The sequence below is a fragment of the Oryza sativa genome, chromosome 4, assembly GCF_034140825.1.
Source record: "Oryza sativa Japonica Group chromosome 4, ASM3414082v1".
Taxonomy (NCBI): Eukaryota; Viridiplantae; Streptophyta; class Magnoliopsida; order Poales; family Poaceae; genus Oryza; species Oryza sativa.
The window spans coordinates 22078061-22093970 of NC_089038.1; the positions used below are offsets into that span (position 1 = coordinate 22078061).

Genomic DNA, 15910 nt, shown 5'->3' on the forward strand with positions numbered 1-15910 from the left:
GATAATCCCTTTTAGCTAACTCCACGAGAATGACACAAGTTAGAGATTTGTTGTTAAGCTGTAGATTTGATGTGAGCTTTGTCGGACTCAACAATGAATTTCATGGATCGGAGTTCGCCGTTGAATTCGAGGAGCACTACTTGCAATTCTACAAACCAAAGTTTTGAATGGAGTTTGTGCTCAACCTGAATAATGAACCTAACAAAGAAACACACACACACAAAGAGAGAGTGCTCCCCAAAATCCAGCCAACCTTAATCAAGATTCAAGAGAGGACTAGGATGGTGGCGATAGAACTTCTGTCTTGCTAGATCAAGCCAGAGCTCAACAACGGAGGATGAACGAGGACAAAGAGAAATTAACATGCAGCAGATCTGAATCAAGCAAGCGTTGTTTCAATCTGAACCACCGAAACACCTTCCAAAAGCTTAGGTCGACATTGCTAGATCCATCCTTGACTAAAGGATACCGTCCCAGAAGTCGAGGATTACCGCCACCTGAACACCCAACATCCGGTGGCAATGACACGGTGGATGCTTTATCACTGATGCAACTGTGCCAACACCACACGATACAACTGTGCCCTCGAGACTGTGAGCCACCATAGTGACGTGGTGTCCGAGGACGAACTAACCAGTGCTAACCACCATCATGCGACACCCAGATGCAGGGGAGGGGCTCTGGATGCGCCCTCACCAATCTTTCACTTTATCTTCCGGCTTGAAGCACTTTATTTTACCATCTCCCATTCCATCTTCTCTCACGTGGTCCAGAATTAGACTATTGATGACTAAATATGTTTCCTTCCATCACCAAAACAATAGCATTGGACTTAACGATATATCAAAATTGATATTCGGAAGTGTGTTACCTCCCCTAAGCACCATCCTTAATGTTTAACTAGATGAAACTCCACACGTTGTCGTGGGAGTTTACTATGATAACAATAAGTAAAAACAATATGTAAGATAGCTTAAACAACATAATAAGCTTATATAAACATAAGCTTATATAAACATAAGTTTATATAAGTTGATGCGATTTAAATTTAAATAGTATGTAGAATGATGATTCAAATGTAAAAGTAAGATGATGTGGTTTTATTAGAGAACAAAAGAAGAAAGATAATTTAGACCATACATCTAAGAGCTAAAAAAAAGATATGGCTTAATAAGAGAAGAAAATAAGAGAGATAATTTTAACCATAGATTAATCATCTAAGGACTAAAAACAATTGATGTGATGTGACTTAATAAGAGAAAAAAACATGAACTAAGTAAGAATAAACTACTTCCTCCGTTTCATATTATAAGACTTTCTAGTATTGCCCACATTCATACAGATGTTAATGAATCTAGAAAGTCTTATAACCTGAAACGGAGGTAGTATATAGGTATATAGGATATTATAAAAAAGATGAAGAGATATATTGAAATATTATGTGAATTATGTGGGATGATTTAACATTCTTACATTTTAAATATCTAAAATTTAATAAATTATAGATGATATATCATGCTTGCATGATGCTTAAATGTAATAATTGTTAGTTGATAATGATGTATCATTTTTACATGTTAAATTTTAGAAATTAGTGGGATATATATAAGAGAGGATTCCGTAGTGTACGTTCCTAACACTTATGCATCACCGTGTTCAATTTGAAGATCTTAGATACTTAATACTCGTGTTAGTCTAACCACTTGAAGTTAATGATCCTGTGGAGTACAAATTTATTTTATGTGCTTTATGAGGTACTCCATCATTGTCACACTGTTCAGTACTGTTCACTGCAGTATTCACACACTAATACAACTCTTATCTTTTGTTTCATCTATTCGCACGTTACACATGTGCATAGCTTTGAACTTGAAGCGGTGGTCCAACAAGTACTAATCGTGCACAAAGTCTTGCACACCCTTGCACTTCACAACAGAAACATCAATAATTGGGGGAGCTGTAGTTTGAAATTTTGGGTTTTCTTGTGATAGAACTCTAATGTCGCCTTTGGTACAATTATACTACAATATGATTAACTGTATCCACTCCCTCTTAGGCTGCATTCGAAAACTACAATCTTTTATCTTCTATTCCCTTATTTTTCTTTAGCACACTCACTGAACTGCTAAACGGTATATTCTTTTAAAAAAACATGTAAAAAAGTTTCTTAAAAACATATTAATCAATTTTCATGTTTTTAAAACCAATATTTAATTAATCACGTGCTAATGAGTCATACCGTTATGCGTGGACGGAGGAGAAGATCCAAACCCCTCTATCTGAACGCACCCTAGTCCTTTTCCAACCTCTAGCCATATGTATGGTTAGTGTCAACTATAACAGGTTGACCAAGGGTAATTAGTTTATAAAAAAAACTCTATTTCATCTCGTATATGATAATAGCCGCTTTATCTCTTATCGTGATTGTCAATCCAATTTTATTTCTAATATCCCTACACACGTTGAGATATTTTATTTTTTTCAAGGATAACCTTTGACAATCATTGACGCTCGCAACCACCATACCACATTGTCCTACCAACTCTCCTAGCTAAAAAAAATGTATCATGTCGTCCCACCAAACCTCCTAGCTATAGAAGATATATCATCGCGATACTTCGTGTTGAAACAAGTGGTGCTATGCTCCATGACTAGAGATTAATTCCATTGTACTCTCTCATCGCCCATGGCAAAGATCTATGGTCAGGCTTTGGTAACTATGGTAACTATAGCTATGTTTGGATAGAGCTTGAGATTTTGAGAAACATTTGATGAGCCAAATACGAAGTTAAGCTTCTTGGCTTCTGACTTTTAGTTTATTTTTAATTCTGTAACTATAAATTCTCAAAATCTTTCTGAGAATCCAAATTCTCTACTTACGAGAAGCTCCTCCAAACATGCAACAAAAACCTAAGAAAGTGAAGTACGAATCTTGAGTCACGAACAATGACCAGATCTTGCTAACCCTGGAGAGAATTATTTGGACAATGAAAATACTGGGAAAAAAGAAAATGTTACAGAATGGTATCCCGTTCGGATGGGATAATGCCTTTGAGCTACTGCATGATATAGCTAGTATTGACTGAGGTATCATACGATACCTGGTAGGTATCAGCTGATATCCCGTTCAAACGAAATGATATCTTTGAGGTATTACATAATACCTAAGATGTATAGGATGATACCTGTCCGAACATAATACTGTCCTGTAACATTCTTATAAAAAAAAAACAATTGAAAGCTGGGGCCATGGGCACCGTTTTTCTTCCAAAAACCCGGTAGAGAGGAAATCGGGAAGCGAATTAAATACTCAGATAAGCCGGGGAAGGCGACGTCGCGCGCTCTGGTCTCTTCACCCGGGCAAACATCCCCACAACGAGTGGTCCTCCTCACCTCACCTCCAACCCCCTCGTCTACCCACCCACTGCCACGTGGGACCAGCCACCCACCCGGGCCCACCCGTCAGTGACCAAACGTGACGACGAGGTGAGGCAGATCAGCGGAGGCGAGGTCGTCGTCAACCTCGCGCCATTAATGGCGCGCGCGGTAATCAGTTAATCACCGGGCTTAAGCCGCTGGGGGCGGAGAGGCAGGCAGGCAGGCAGTGCGCCATTAGCGTCACATGGGGTGGGCTCTTGTACACTAGCCATTAATACGGCAGGTCGCCCATCCCATCGCGTCTCCTCCGCTTAAATCCCCGCGGCTCCCTCCTGTCCGTGGTTGCAGCTCGCTCGCCGCGCTAGAGCTTAGCTCCGCCGCCGCCGCCGCCGCCATCGCCGGTCGAGCTAGCTCTTTTTGGTAGTGTAGCTAAGGCTAGCAAGAGGCCGGGAGCGCGGGTGGTGTGGCCGCGGATTATCTGGGTGCTTGCTTGTGCCTCCGGATCGGCCGGGGGTGATCGAGGCATGGACGCGGTCATGTCCGCCGCCGACGACGCGGGCGCGGCGTCCGGCCGGGAGGACCCACCGCCAGCCGTGGTGCTCGTCTCCGCCGGCGCCAGCCACTCCGTCGCGCTCCTCGGTAAGCGTCCTTCGGGGCGGGGGAAGCATTTCGTCGAACGCCTTGCCGGCGCTTCTATCTAAGCGGGCGTTTGCCTTTTTCTTTTCTTTTTCTTTTTTCCCGTTTTGCAGCGGGCAATGTGCTGTGCTCGTGGGGGAGAGGGGAGGACGGGCAGCTCGGGCACGGGGACGCGGAGGACCGGCTGGTGCCGACGGTGCTGAGCGGCTTCGACGCCGCCGCGCCGGGGATCACGTCGGTCATCTGCGGCGCCGACCACACCACCGCCTACTCCGAGGACGAGCAGCAGGTGTACAGCTGGGGCTGGGGAGACTTCGGGAGGCTCGGCCATGGCAACTCCAGCGACGTGTTCACTCCTCAGCCAGTCAAGGCCCTGCAGGGGATAAAGATCAAGCAGATAGCTTGCGGCGATAGCCATTGTCTTGCCGTCACTATGGCAGGTGAAGTGCAAAGGTGAGTGAAGATCGCTGTAAACAGCCATCTGCCCATACTATTTACTGTATATAACTCCAGGATTGTATAGTATGGTTGTCATGTGATCTTGTTTAAAGCTGCTTATCAGCAACCAAAACATAATTTATGGGTAAAGCTTTTATAGTTATTATGTCCTTAGTGATTTAAAAGTCAATGCTAAAAAATAAGGCATGATGAGAAAAAAAAATCCCAAAATCTACTTCAAAATTAAATTTTAAAATTCAAATTTAGAAGCCGCAGGGCAAGTGATGGGATGCAGCTGCTGGCAACTTTTATAAATGATGTTTTTGTTTTTCTATATTACCAGAAGGATGATCTGGGAATTCGAAGGGTTGTGCATATTTTTTTTTGGATGAATATTGAATAGTGGCAAATTCTTACATTATTCTGTTGTGTTGCGATTTCTGAGTTTTGGGTGACTGCTGTTTGCACTGATCTTCTCATGACTTTTTGTTTTAGTTGGGGGCGCAACCAAAACGGACAGCTTGGTCTTGGAACCACTGAAGACTCATTGCTCCCACAAAAGATTCAATCTTTTGAGGTAGAATATTGTGTATCATATTCATATAATTATACATATTAGAATGTTGTGTATCATATAATTATGTATATCATAAAAAGGATAGTTTTAGTACTACCTCACCGTTTATTGATATTTGTGCATGGAAATAGTATACGAATACATTGTGCTAAGGAAGAGTGTCATGTGAAAATCACTGGTATGGTGGCATCCATTACGCAGTCTAGTGCAAATCTTTGGTCATCCCTGTACTTATTAACTAAATTTTGTACTCCATATCATGAGGTGGACTGCAGGTGTAGATCCTCTCACGTTATTGTAACAGTTTTACTCTCCAATATAGACAGCACCCAGAGACAATAAATAATATGTTCATGTAATAATAATCTGAACATCCTGGCCCACTTATTACGTGTTGCTTCAAAGAGAAGGAAGATGGATAACTTTTAGATTTTCTCAATACACTATGCACTGTTGCTAATGGTCTAACATATGTATAGGGAGTTTGTGTGAAAATGATTGCTGCTGGTGCTGAACATACCGCTGCAGTAACTGAAGATGGTGACCTCTATGGATGGGGCTGGGGTCGATATGGAAACTTGGGGCTTGGTGATCGCAATGATCGGTTGGTACCTGAGAAAGTATCTTCTGTGGAGGTAAATATTCTAACAAGCTTGCCCTTCGCATCCCCTCCTTTCAAATTCCTTCAATATTTAATTCATTAAAAAGGAATATTCCATCCAATTTCCAGAATATGTTTTTGAAGATTCCATCCCTATATGCTACTGGACTGTATTGTCAGTCAGTCACCATATCACTGTTATCATAGAGTTAAGAATGAGTTGAAGGAGACAAGATCCTTTTATTTTGTCAGTCATTTTCTCAATACACTATTAAAAAACAAGATATTTCCTACATAGTTCAGAGCATCCTGTATTTTGTTATCACCTTATATTCCAAAGCATTATTAGAATCAGAACACCTAAGCCAATCATTTTCTTATGTGGAATTCAATGGAATACAATATGGTCCTAGAGTCAATTAATTGAAGCTAGATACACTCATCTACTTATCCAGTAGTGATTTATCCTTGGAAACTCTAATCATAGGTTGCTAGTATTATCACCTTTTATGGTTTTCGCAAAGGAAAGGCACTTGTACTAATCAGGGACAGGGAAACTGCTGGGGAGTGGCTGGTCACAGGCCAAGAAACCAAAACCAGCTGGTTCTGGTTTTCCAACACCCTTCAAGGCCACCATTCTCCACCCAAACCTCCACATCTCTTAACCACATTATCATGAACTATACCAAAATGCTTAGAAATGATTGTAGGTCATATCACTAACATCGAATTGAAACTTGAGAAGAACAGAGAGAGCCAAATTATTTCCATGCATATCAGAACTTGTCGGTTCTCATTTTCAATCCAAAAATGTTTTCTGCTCCTACTGTCATCCAAGTATTGAGCCAGAGTGTATTAGCTGATTTGTCAATTGGAAGTTGTCACTGAGCTGCACATGTGCAAAATGGTTTATAACTGATCTATTTTATTTATAAATTGATCAAACCACAAGGATCTATTTCTGTGAAATAAATTGTAGATACACTTCTCTGAAGTTTCATATTATAATATCTTGAATTATTATGGGCTTATGTCTGCTGCCATGTGGTTCATTTGATCCTCTTTTTCGTATGCATTTTGATAGTTTTATCTTTGTTTTTGTGTTTCCATGTTTGTTGTCGTCTTATTATTTGATCTTTTGTAGGGAGAGAAGATGGTGCTTATTGCATGTGGATGGCGCCATACAATTACTGTTTCTTCCTCTGGTAGTTTGTATACTTATGGTTGGAGCAAATATGGTCAACTAGGGCATGGTGATTTTGAAGATCATTTAGTTCCACATAAACTAGAGGCCTTAAAGGATAGCTCTATATCGCAGGTACACTCGCTAGCACTAACAATATTCTGGGAACTATGCTGAAGTTCTTGGCCTGTTTCCTCTGATGATTGTCAGTATATATTTGCCCTTTTCTCTTGGAATTTCACACGTCTTATTTACAAAGTATTCTACTAATTTAGATTTCAGGTGGATGGAGGCATACAATGGCGCTTACATCAGATGGAAAGCTTTATGGTTGGGGGTGGAACAAGGTAGGTCATTATCTATGTGCCTCTACTTATATTTTTGTCCCAGGTTTATTGTCTTGTTAGAAATCAACTGCACGATCAAAGCCTTCCAATTTCATGGTTTTATTGATTCTATAGCCTGGTGCCTATAAAAGAAAATGAGAAATTCTAAGAATCTTGTATGCACTTGTGTAGTTTCTCTTCCATGGTGAATAAATGTCATGATGATTGGAAATCTCTTAACAAACAAAAGAAGACGAACAATATTTTCTCCCGAACTTAACAAGCTGAGTTTCAACCTTCGGGATATCAACACTTTTTTTCTTTCTGTGAGCATCATGGGCCTCTTGGCAAATCATGCACCCATTTCGACTTCCACCAGTACCATCCACTGCGAGTCCATTGTCTAAGGGACTAAAAGACGCTTCATGCTCCCCAAACCCCCCTGCTATCATCCACCCCAGACCTGATGCTGACTTGTGCCAACTAACTGGAAACATTTTGTGGCATTCTTTTACAAGTCAATTTTGAGGTAACGTGAGTTACGTGATTAGTGATAAGCTCAGGTTGTCTTTATCACTAAGCATAGCTCTGATTTGTATACGGAGCCTAGCTTGCTTGAGTTCCAGTTCTACCGGCTGCAGTCCTAGATATACCATCAGTTTGACATATAATGTTTCAAAAATGTTTACTTTCTTTTGAACTGGTAATTTACCATTGTTTTTACTGATTCTACCTCATACTTCGGATATGCAGTTTGGGCAAGTCGGAGTTGGTGATACTGATGATCACTGTTTCCCAGTACAGGTCAAGTTTCCAGAGGATCAGGTATGGCATATATCTGGAGGAATAAATGAACTATTGAAGCATACAAGTCATAATCACAATATTTATGCTCAATCAAGAACTTGATGTTCCATTTCTTGTGTTGTTGCTGCAGAAAGTTGCCCAAGTTGCTTGCGGGTGGAGGCATACTCTTGCATTTACAGAAAAGAAAAATGTTTTCTCATGGGGGAGGGGTACTAGCGGACAACTTGGTCATGGTGAAATAGTTGACAGGTGTTTCCTATCAATATTTCTGTACCCATAATATCTTGCTCCCAAAATGAATCATTTTTGGTCTTCTGTAAATTAACAATCTACCATTCTGAATCTGAAGGAACAAACCTGTGATGATTGATGCCTTAAGCCCGGATGGTCCTGGCTGCAAGAAATTAGAGCCATCAACAGCTGTACCATTTGCAGGTTGGTCCCAACGTGTTCTAGCTATTGCAGCTTGCCAGCTTGCAGATACTAGCAGTTGCATGACTAATGGTGCTTTCTGCTGTTTTCAGCCAAAGTCTGGGTCTCGCCATCAGAAAGATATGCCATTGTTCCTGATGAAAAAGTGAGTTCCTTTGTGTACTTGAAGCCCTTTATTCTCCCACAAGAACACGAACAGTTAAAATCAAACCATTACACGGCACTTATAATCTGATACTATACTAGAACTGTTACTGAAGTTCTTTTCCTTCTTTACCTGTAGGTTCCAAATTCAGGTGAAGGCACGGCACGAGGCAACGGGGCGGACGCAAATGTACCAGAGAACGATGTAAAGAGGATGCGTGTGCATTCGTAGGGGCCTGGACCTCCCAATTTAACTCCCTAGTACACTATCCAAAAACCCCCTATGTGCAACTGTTTCACCGCACGTTTCCATCCAGTGCTGTCCCATTTTTGTGCATCCCATTCTGCCCAAGTGATGATTTCCACGAACCCCTCCTGGTGTTGTTGAGATCCAGTACCTATTAGGGTTATCGCAGCTGCCACTGTCTGTAATCGATCACCTGCTTAGAGGTGATTTTAGCAAAAAACCAACCTGCACCGTTGTGGACATGTGTTTGGAATGTTTTTAACTTCTGTTGGAAGATGCAATAAGTGCTTGGTTCTGATCTCTTGATGATTTGTCACTAAAGAATCTCCCCTTCTGATAATCACTGAGAATATAGGTGTTCGCAAACTTTTCAGAAGTGGCAAACCGGAAGAGAACTTGTGAAACGGCACGCTTTTCCAAGTGATACAACTACGCTACAGCCCTATTTGTTTAGACGTTTAGACTTATAAACTAATTTATGAGCTAAAAAAAATCTAAGGGTGTGTTTAGTTCTTTGGGTGTAAATTTTTTGAAGTATACGGACGCACATTTCAATTATTAAACGTAAACTAATAACAAAACAAATTATAGATTTCGTATGTAAACTGCGAGACGAATTTGATAAGCTTAATTAATCCGTCATTAGTAAATGTTTACTGTAGCATCACATTGTCAAATCATGGCGTAATTAGGCTCAAAAGATTTACCTCGCATTTTACATGCAAACTGTGCAATCGATTTTTTTTCCACGTTTAATGTCCCATGCATGTCCATCGGCGGGAGCGCCACCGGCCGTGTCCCGTAGGTCCATTACACGGGAGCGCCGCCGACCGTGTCCCGGCCGTGCTGCTCGCCCTCGCCGGTTGAGTCTCGGCCGTGCCGCTCGCCCTCGCTGGCGCTGGCCCATAAGAGGGGGTCGCCCACCAAAAGCGAGAAGCTTGGAAGAGAAATGGGGAAGGGCAAGGTGAATTCCTCATTGTCGCTGCCGGCCGCGGTGGGTGGTGGCGATGGCGGCGCTCGGGGCGGAGAGGAAGGAGGTGCTCGCGTCGAAGGGCCGCGGCCGACGATGAGCGCGCAGGGAGATCCTCTTTGCCGTCGCCGTCGCTGCCACCCTCCTTCAGGGCATTGCCACCGTGGGCCGCCTCCTCTCTCGCCTCACCCAGCCAGCGTCGCACCCGCCACTTCCCCCTGCCTAGCGCCGCCGTGTCGCTCGTCACCGGCCGCCGGCGGACCTGCTCCTCTCCCACCTCTCCCCGCTGGCCTCCTACGCACATGCCGGCCGACTACCCTGGAACGGCGAGAAAAGAGAGATAAGGGAAGGGAGAGAAGAGGGAGAAAGGTGATGATGTGGTCGCCCTGACACGTGGGGCCCACATGGGTCTCACGCTGACTTGATCGGCACGTCGGACAAAAACCACCGAAGGATTTAAAGTGAACAGTTTTATAATTTGAGGGATATCATATATCTGGTTTTGTGATTAGGGGACGATTTTGTATCTTGATGACAAATAGAGGGACCTTTGGTATACTTTTTCCCCGTGAATTTAATTTCCCGGCCCGGCCACTACAGTGAGATAAGCGGCCCAGCCGGCCTGGCCTCCGGCGCTCGCGCGATCGTCTACAAAGCCGAGCCGAGGTGGGCGCGCGCGATCGCGTCCCGTCTCCCGTTGGGCTCGATCGGTCGCGTTTCGCGTGGTTGGTGCATTTGGCAGCTGAGGCGGGGCGACGACGACGACGACGTGACCGCCTCACACCGGGCGGAGTGGGAGAAGCGAAGCGGGCAGGAGATCGAGGAGCACCGGAGCGGAGCACGTCGCGCGCGGGGCGGTGCGTGCGCGGTGGGGGGACGTACGGGAAAGTGATGTGATGTGATCCGCGGTGGCGCCGCGCGCGCGCCCGCCTGCCGATCTCTAGCTCGGTGCTCTTGAAAACGAACGAGAAAGGTTTCGGCCGGTCGGCGCGAAACGGGCCGGGCCGATCAGCTAGAGCTACAAAAGACTTTAAAAGACACCGTTAGGAACATGAAAGAATTAATGAACTTACGAACGGACTGTCGTCGCGAGCGTTGGTTAAATTGTCAGACAAAGGCAGTCGAGAAGGGTGTGATTGTGAAGCATATACGATTTCCCCGTACGTTCAGGGTTGCATCCAGCGTGTACCGTTTCTACTACACAGCTGCGCAGTCTGCAGACCCTTCCATTTAATTTTGTGAATAAGAAAAAGAACATGTTAAGATGAGAGCCCTAGACGGGCGACAGCCACAGCTGCGGGTGCCCCAGCCAGCCAGCATCACGCCATTACGCACCCGCAAAGCACAGCCCAAATGAATCTTATATACACGGTCGGCCACCACACCGGGACCCCGGACCCCCCCACACTCTCCCCTCGTTTCCAAGGAGACGCCCCACACCACCACACATCCACACGCCCAACCAAGACGCCCGGTCGATCAGTCCCCACATGCAGCGTACTACGTACGTGCGTGACTAGTTGTCGTCGTAAGTTCACCCCCAACACTCGTCGACGCCCAAGTTCGCCGCGCGGCGCGGGCGCGGGTACCAGCCAAGGGGCAGCGTCACAGGCTCACCTCTCACAGCAGGCTGATGCGACGGCGAAGCGCAACGTGGCAACGTACCACCCACCCTCAACACCGTCCAAAAATGTAAATGCTTTCTCTAGTTTTTTTTTACGAAGATTAAAGTGAGATGTAAAATTAAACGAGAAATAATTATGATGGGTTGAGATGAATAAATAAATAAATTAAACAATAAGAGATATTTGTTTAAGATAATTAACTGAGTAGCTAGTCATAAGTAGCCACTCACCCGTCCAAAAACATAAGGGCGGTCCAACCTCATAAGTAGAGTACTCAATTTATCAAATGGACGCTACTTTATGGTATGTATTAGCTCAATAACCAACTCCTTCCTTTGTCATAAAATATATAGTAATATACTCAATTAAACATCATCAAGTATTATAAATATTGATAAATTGTGTATAGATTTATAGTATTAGTATCTAATTGGTTATTTTTTCTATTAATGTTTATGGTCATTAGGATTTGAACTCTTATGAGCACACACGACTCTACCACAGCACCAATTGTTCATTCTCGTGTCTAATCAAATATTTGGTTACTATATTCTAGAATGGTAGAGTAACAATTAGACCAATCAGGAATGGTCCTTCAGTTCAATGACCGATATGATGGTTTATCTTGTTCCTTAACTGGTTTTAAAACTATCGTAAACCCTTATATATATATATATATATATATATATATATATATATATATATATATATATATATATATATATATATATATATATATATATATATATATATATATATATATATATATATATATATATATATATTTTGAAACGTTGGGAATATATATATATATATATATATATATATATATATATATATATATATATATATATATATATATATATATATATATATATATATATATATATATATATATATATATATATATATATATATATATATATATATATATATATATATATATATATATATATATATATATATATATATATATATATATATATATATATATATATATGTTTGGGATGAAATTGGAAGTAATTATAATTTTCTTTTGACGGCGAGAATACGTACACAGGAGTAGTATGTCTGTTACATGGCCCAGCATGCATGCGCGCGTACAAAGTAGCGGTACTACGTTCGGTAGCTAGCTAGCTTGTGTTGTAAGCTTTCTAACGGCCGGCCGGCACAGTTGCGCAGTGACGCCTCTTCCTCGTCCTGTCGGTAGATCCGTGCACCGCAGATCTACCCACCCCTGCTTCCGCTTTGTCGCCACGCCCGTACGTACGCTGTTATACTATCTACCGCCTTCGGTTGTGACTTGTGCCTGTGGTTCTTTGCATGGCATATGCCACTCTGCCATTGGCACGCGCGCACACGCTAGGCGATGGCGCACACCCACTGCCCCCATTATATAACAATTTTATATCGAATTCGACATATTTTAATTCTATGAATTTAGACAAAAATATATTTAGATTCGTGATAACATGATACGTCAATCTGATATTTCCTTCGTTTCACAATGTAAGTCATTCTATCATTTTTCACATTAAACATTAATATGAATATAGAAAATATTATAATGACTTACATTATGAAACGGAGAGAGTACTTGCTATATATTGAGCTGTAGGGAGTATTTGCTATTAGTACTAGCTGGCAGCATTTTTACCGTACGTAATTAGGACGACCTGTTGAGCAACTATTTTTACCGTACTTTGGAGCGTTTTCGAAGTAACCAGGGGTTTGTACCAGCACTCGAAGATAAAATAGTTTATTGTAGTGTTAAGTTATGCTTAAGTCTCACGGTACTTTAAAAAAGAATTTATATGAATTATACCTCTCGTTGCAGAGGAAGTCCTAAAAGCGAAACACCAAGGACGATTTATATATGTAAAAAAAACATAGGATGAATTTAAGTGCCATGCATGGGTATTTTATAATTTTTTTTAATAAAATGTACCAGTATATTACGAAATTACCTGTAATATCTGATAGGTCTGATATTCTTTTTAAAAAAATTTCTGACCAATATGACATTGTATATGTGAATTGAGTGTAACTTGGTTTTCTCGTGGTAAAATTAACCTATCTGCGGGGATTCGAGTATCCAAAAAATCAACTTAGCATGGACACATATATTAGTAAAAAGATGTCTATGCTAAACTCATCAGTGTTAAGATATACCGATTTATTCTATCTCGAACAAGTTCGTAGGAGTGGTGACAGCTAAACGCATATAATAAATTCATCAATCTCTCGAATGTGCATATAGGAATGGTGAACATGTCAACTTGTGTAATCATAAGGGTAAAAGAGTAAGTACTTGCGTTCGCGTTTTTACCGTGTTTCTTTAAAAAAATACAGTTGAAAGCAAAACTATATTTTAAAACACGACAGTTTGCATGAAAAACTAGCAAGAGTAAACACTACCGTACTTACTACTACTGTTTACTGTTAAGCTGTAGCCACCTAAAGAGCAAGCTAGGGCCACACCCACACTGACACACATATACAAGCCAGAGAGATTGATTAATATCCCTGTCGCAAAACAGCGTGGCATTTCACCAATTTTTCTACACGCAAACCGCAGTGTCTAACAGATGATGGACGACTTCACCTTCCCTATAACCGCAGCAGCAGCAGCAGCGGCGGCAGATACCGCCGCCGCCGCCGCCGCAGCAGCAGAGCCCCTCCGCCTCCACCACCACCACCACCACCATCGCCGCCGCGGCCGCCTCCACTTCGCCGCCTCGCCGCTCTGGTTCCCTTCCTCCTGCCCCGTCGCCGCCGCGCCACCTGACGTGCCGGTGGCCGACGACGCCGACACCGCCGACGCCGCCGTGGCGAGCGCCGTCAAAGACGTCGACGTCGTCGTCTTCGTCCGAGACGCCATGGAAGGCAAAGAACAAGAACAAGAAGATGAAGAAGGAGGAGGAGGCGGTCAAGAAGAAGCGACGTCGGACGCCGGGCGGCGGGAGGAGGAGGAGGGGAAGAAAGAGGAGGAGGCGACAGCAGCAGCAGCAGCAACAGGAGAGCTCTCGCGCGGCGACGGCGACGAGGACGGCGGCGACCATGGCGGCGGTGGCGCGGCGCGCGACAAGGAGGAGAAGATGGACCAGCTGTGGGAGAACTTCAACGAGGAGCTCCGCCAGGCGCTGCACCAGCGGGTGGGCTCGTGCCCCCGCGCGGACGCGCGGGCGGCGGCGGCGGCCGGGATGGAGCTGTCGCCGGAGACGTCGGACGCAGAGTCGGAGCCGGCGGCGGCGGCGGCGCTGCGCGGGCACATCGGGTGCGCGCCGATGCTGCGGCCCTCGTCGAGGGCCGGCGCCGGCGGCTACCGCCGGACGGCCACCAGCTGGGTGCTGCTCATGAAGATCTTCAGGAGGCTCTTCGTCATCGAGAAGACCATCTCGTCGTCGTCGTCGGCGGCGGCGTCGGCGTCCGGCCGCCATGGGAGTGCGCGCCGGTGATGCCGCCATCATTAATTCACGATCAGCGCGCGGCATCCGTACTGCTCTTTGCACGATTAATCGCCTGCAATTAATTAAGAAGCATCGCTAGCTTCTGATGATGCTAATTAAACTGCAGTTAAGTAAATTATAGGCACACGTACGTACGAATTGCTCCTGCATGCTGATAACGCCATGTAGCTAGATAGGGTTTGTTCAGCAGATACAAGGGACTGAGGGAGCTAGTTAAGCATCACTTGAATTTTGAATTCTTCAGTTTTTTTTACAGTAATTTATTTGAATTACAACATTTTTTCTTTCTTTCTTCCTGTGCTCTCGAATTATACCATGATTTCAGGTAGGCTGAAGGGCACTGCTACATTATGCATACTGATTTTATTTAGGCCTGTTTGGGGAATTAGCGAGATTCCAGGAAATAATCGGTATCCATCCGGTGATAATCTGGAACCCAACGTGGCACGTTTAGATTAGTTATATTATAAATTATTTCATCCAATTCCACATTGTTATATCATGGGATGTAAGGAGTAGTTCGAAGCTGTTCAGATTGGAACCAAAATAAACCTTATCAAATTTTGACAAGTTAGACAATATTATCAAAATTTTGGCAGGATTTAAGTCTGGCAACAAACTAAATATATGTACTTTTTTTAATAACTTTGTCAAAAAAAATGGTAAGGTTGAAAATGATATCAATCTGAACGGCCCATTCATTTCGAGAATTTTGGCATTTTGTAGCTATTGAGGCTCGGAATCTCCCCAAACCTGACTTAAAAGCATCGCTTCCTTCTCATGCAAATGGTAGGGTGAATTGCAACTAATTCTAGCTTGGTATACTAGCTGTCATCTTAATCGAACATTAACATGGAACTGAATATGGAATTCATTTTCCAGGTCTTCTTCAATGCTAGCTAGTAGTAATAGATCATTTAATTATCACATAATCTGCGTTAACATAATCAGAAGAGATCAAGACCTACCCAGATTCCTTTTATCTCTATTGGTCACGAGATGCTGTCATGATTTGTGACAATATCATCTTTGGATCTGGACAAGGAAAGGTGTACGGCCTTTTAGAGGTCACTTTT

The 15910-nt window shown here is 43.2% G+C and overlaps 2 protein-coding genes across 2 annotated transcripts; both read left to right on the forward strand.

The window, feature by feature from the left end:
* Positions 1-3560: 3560 nt before the first annotated feature.
* On the forward strand, positions 3561-9070 carry LOC4335903 (ultraviolet-B receptor UVR8). Its single transcript, XM_015781487.3, has 11 exons — positions 3561-4017; positions 4128-4467; positions 4948-5029; positions 5509-5664; positions 6775-6948; positions 7089-7160; positions 7893-7964; positions 8077-8195; positions 8296-8381; positions 8471-8523; positions 8662-9070. Exons 1-11 carry the CDS (start codon positions 3903-3905, stop codon positions 8752-8754), a joined length of 1362 nt encoding a protein of 453 aa, XP_015636973.1. The 5' UTR covers positions 3561-3902; the 3' UTR covers positions 8755-9070.
* Positions 9071-13667: 4597 nt separating this feature from the next.
* On the forward strand, positions 13668-15122 carry LOC4335904 (uncharacterized). The gene has a single exon (XM_015780147.3). The coding sequence runs from the start codon at positions 13953-13955 to the stop codon at positions 14820-14822; it is 870 nt and encodes a 289-aa protein (XP_015635633.2). The 5' UTR covers positions 13668-13952; the 3' UTR covers positions 14823-15122.
* Positions 15123-15910: the final 788 nt, after the last annotated feature.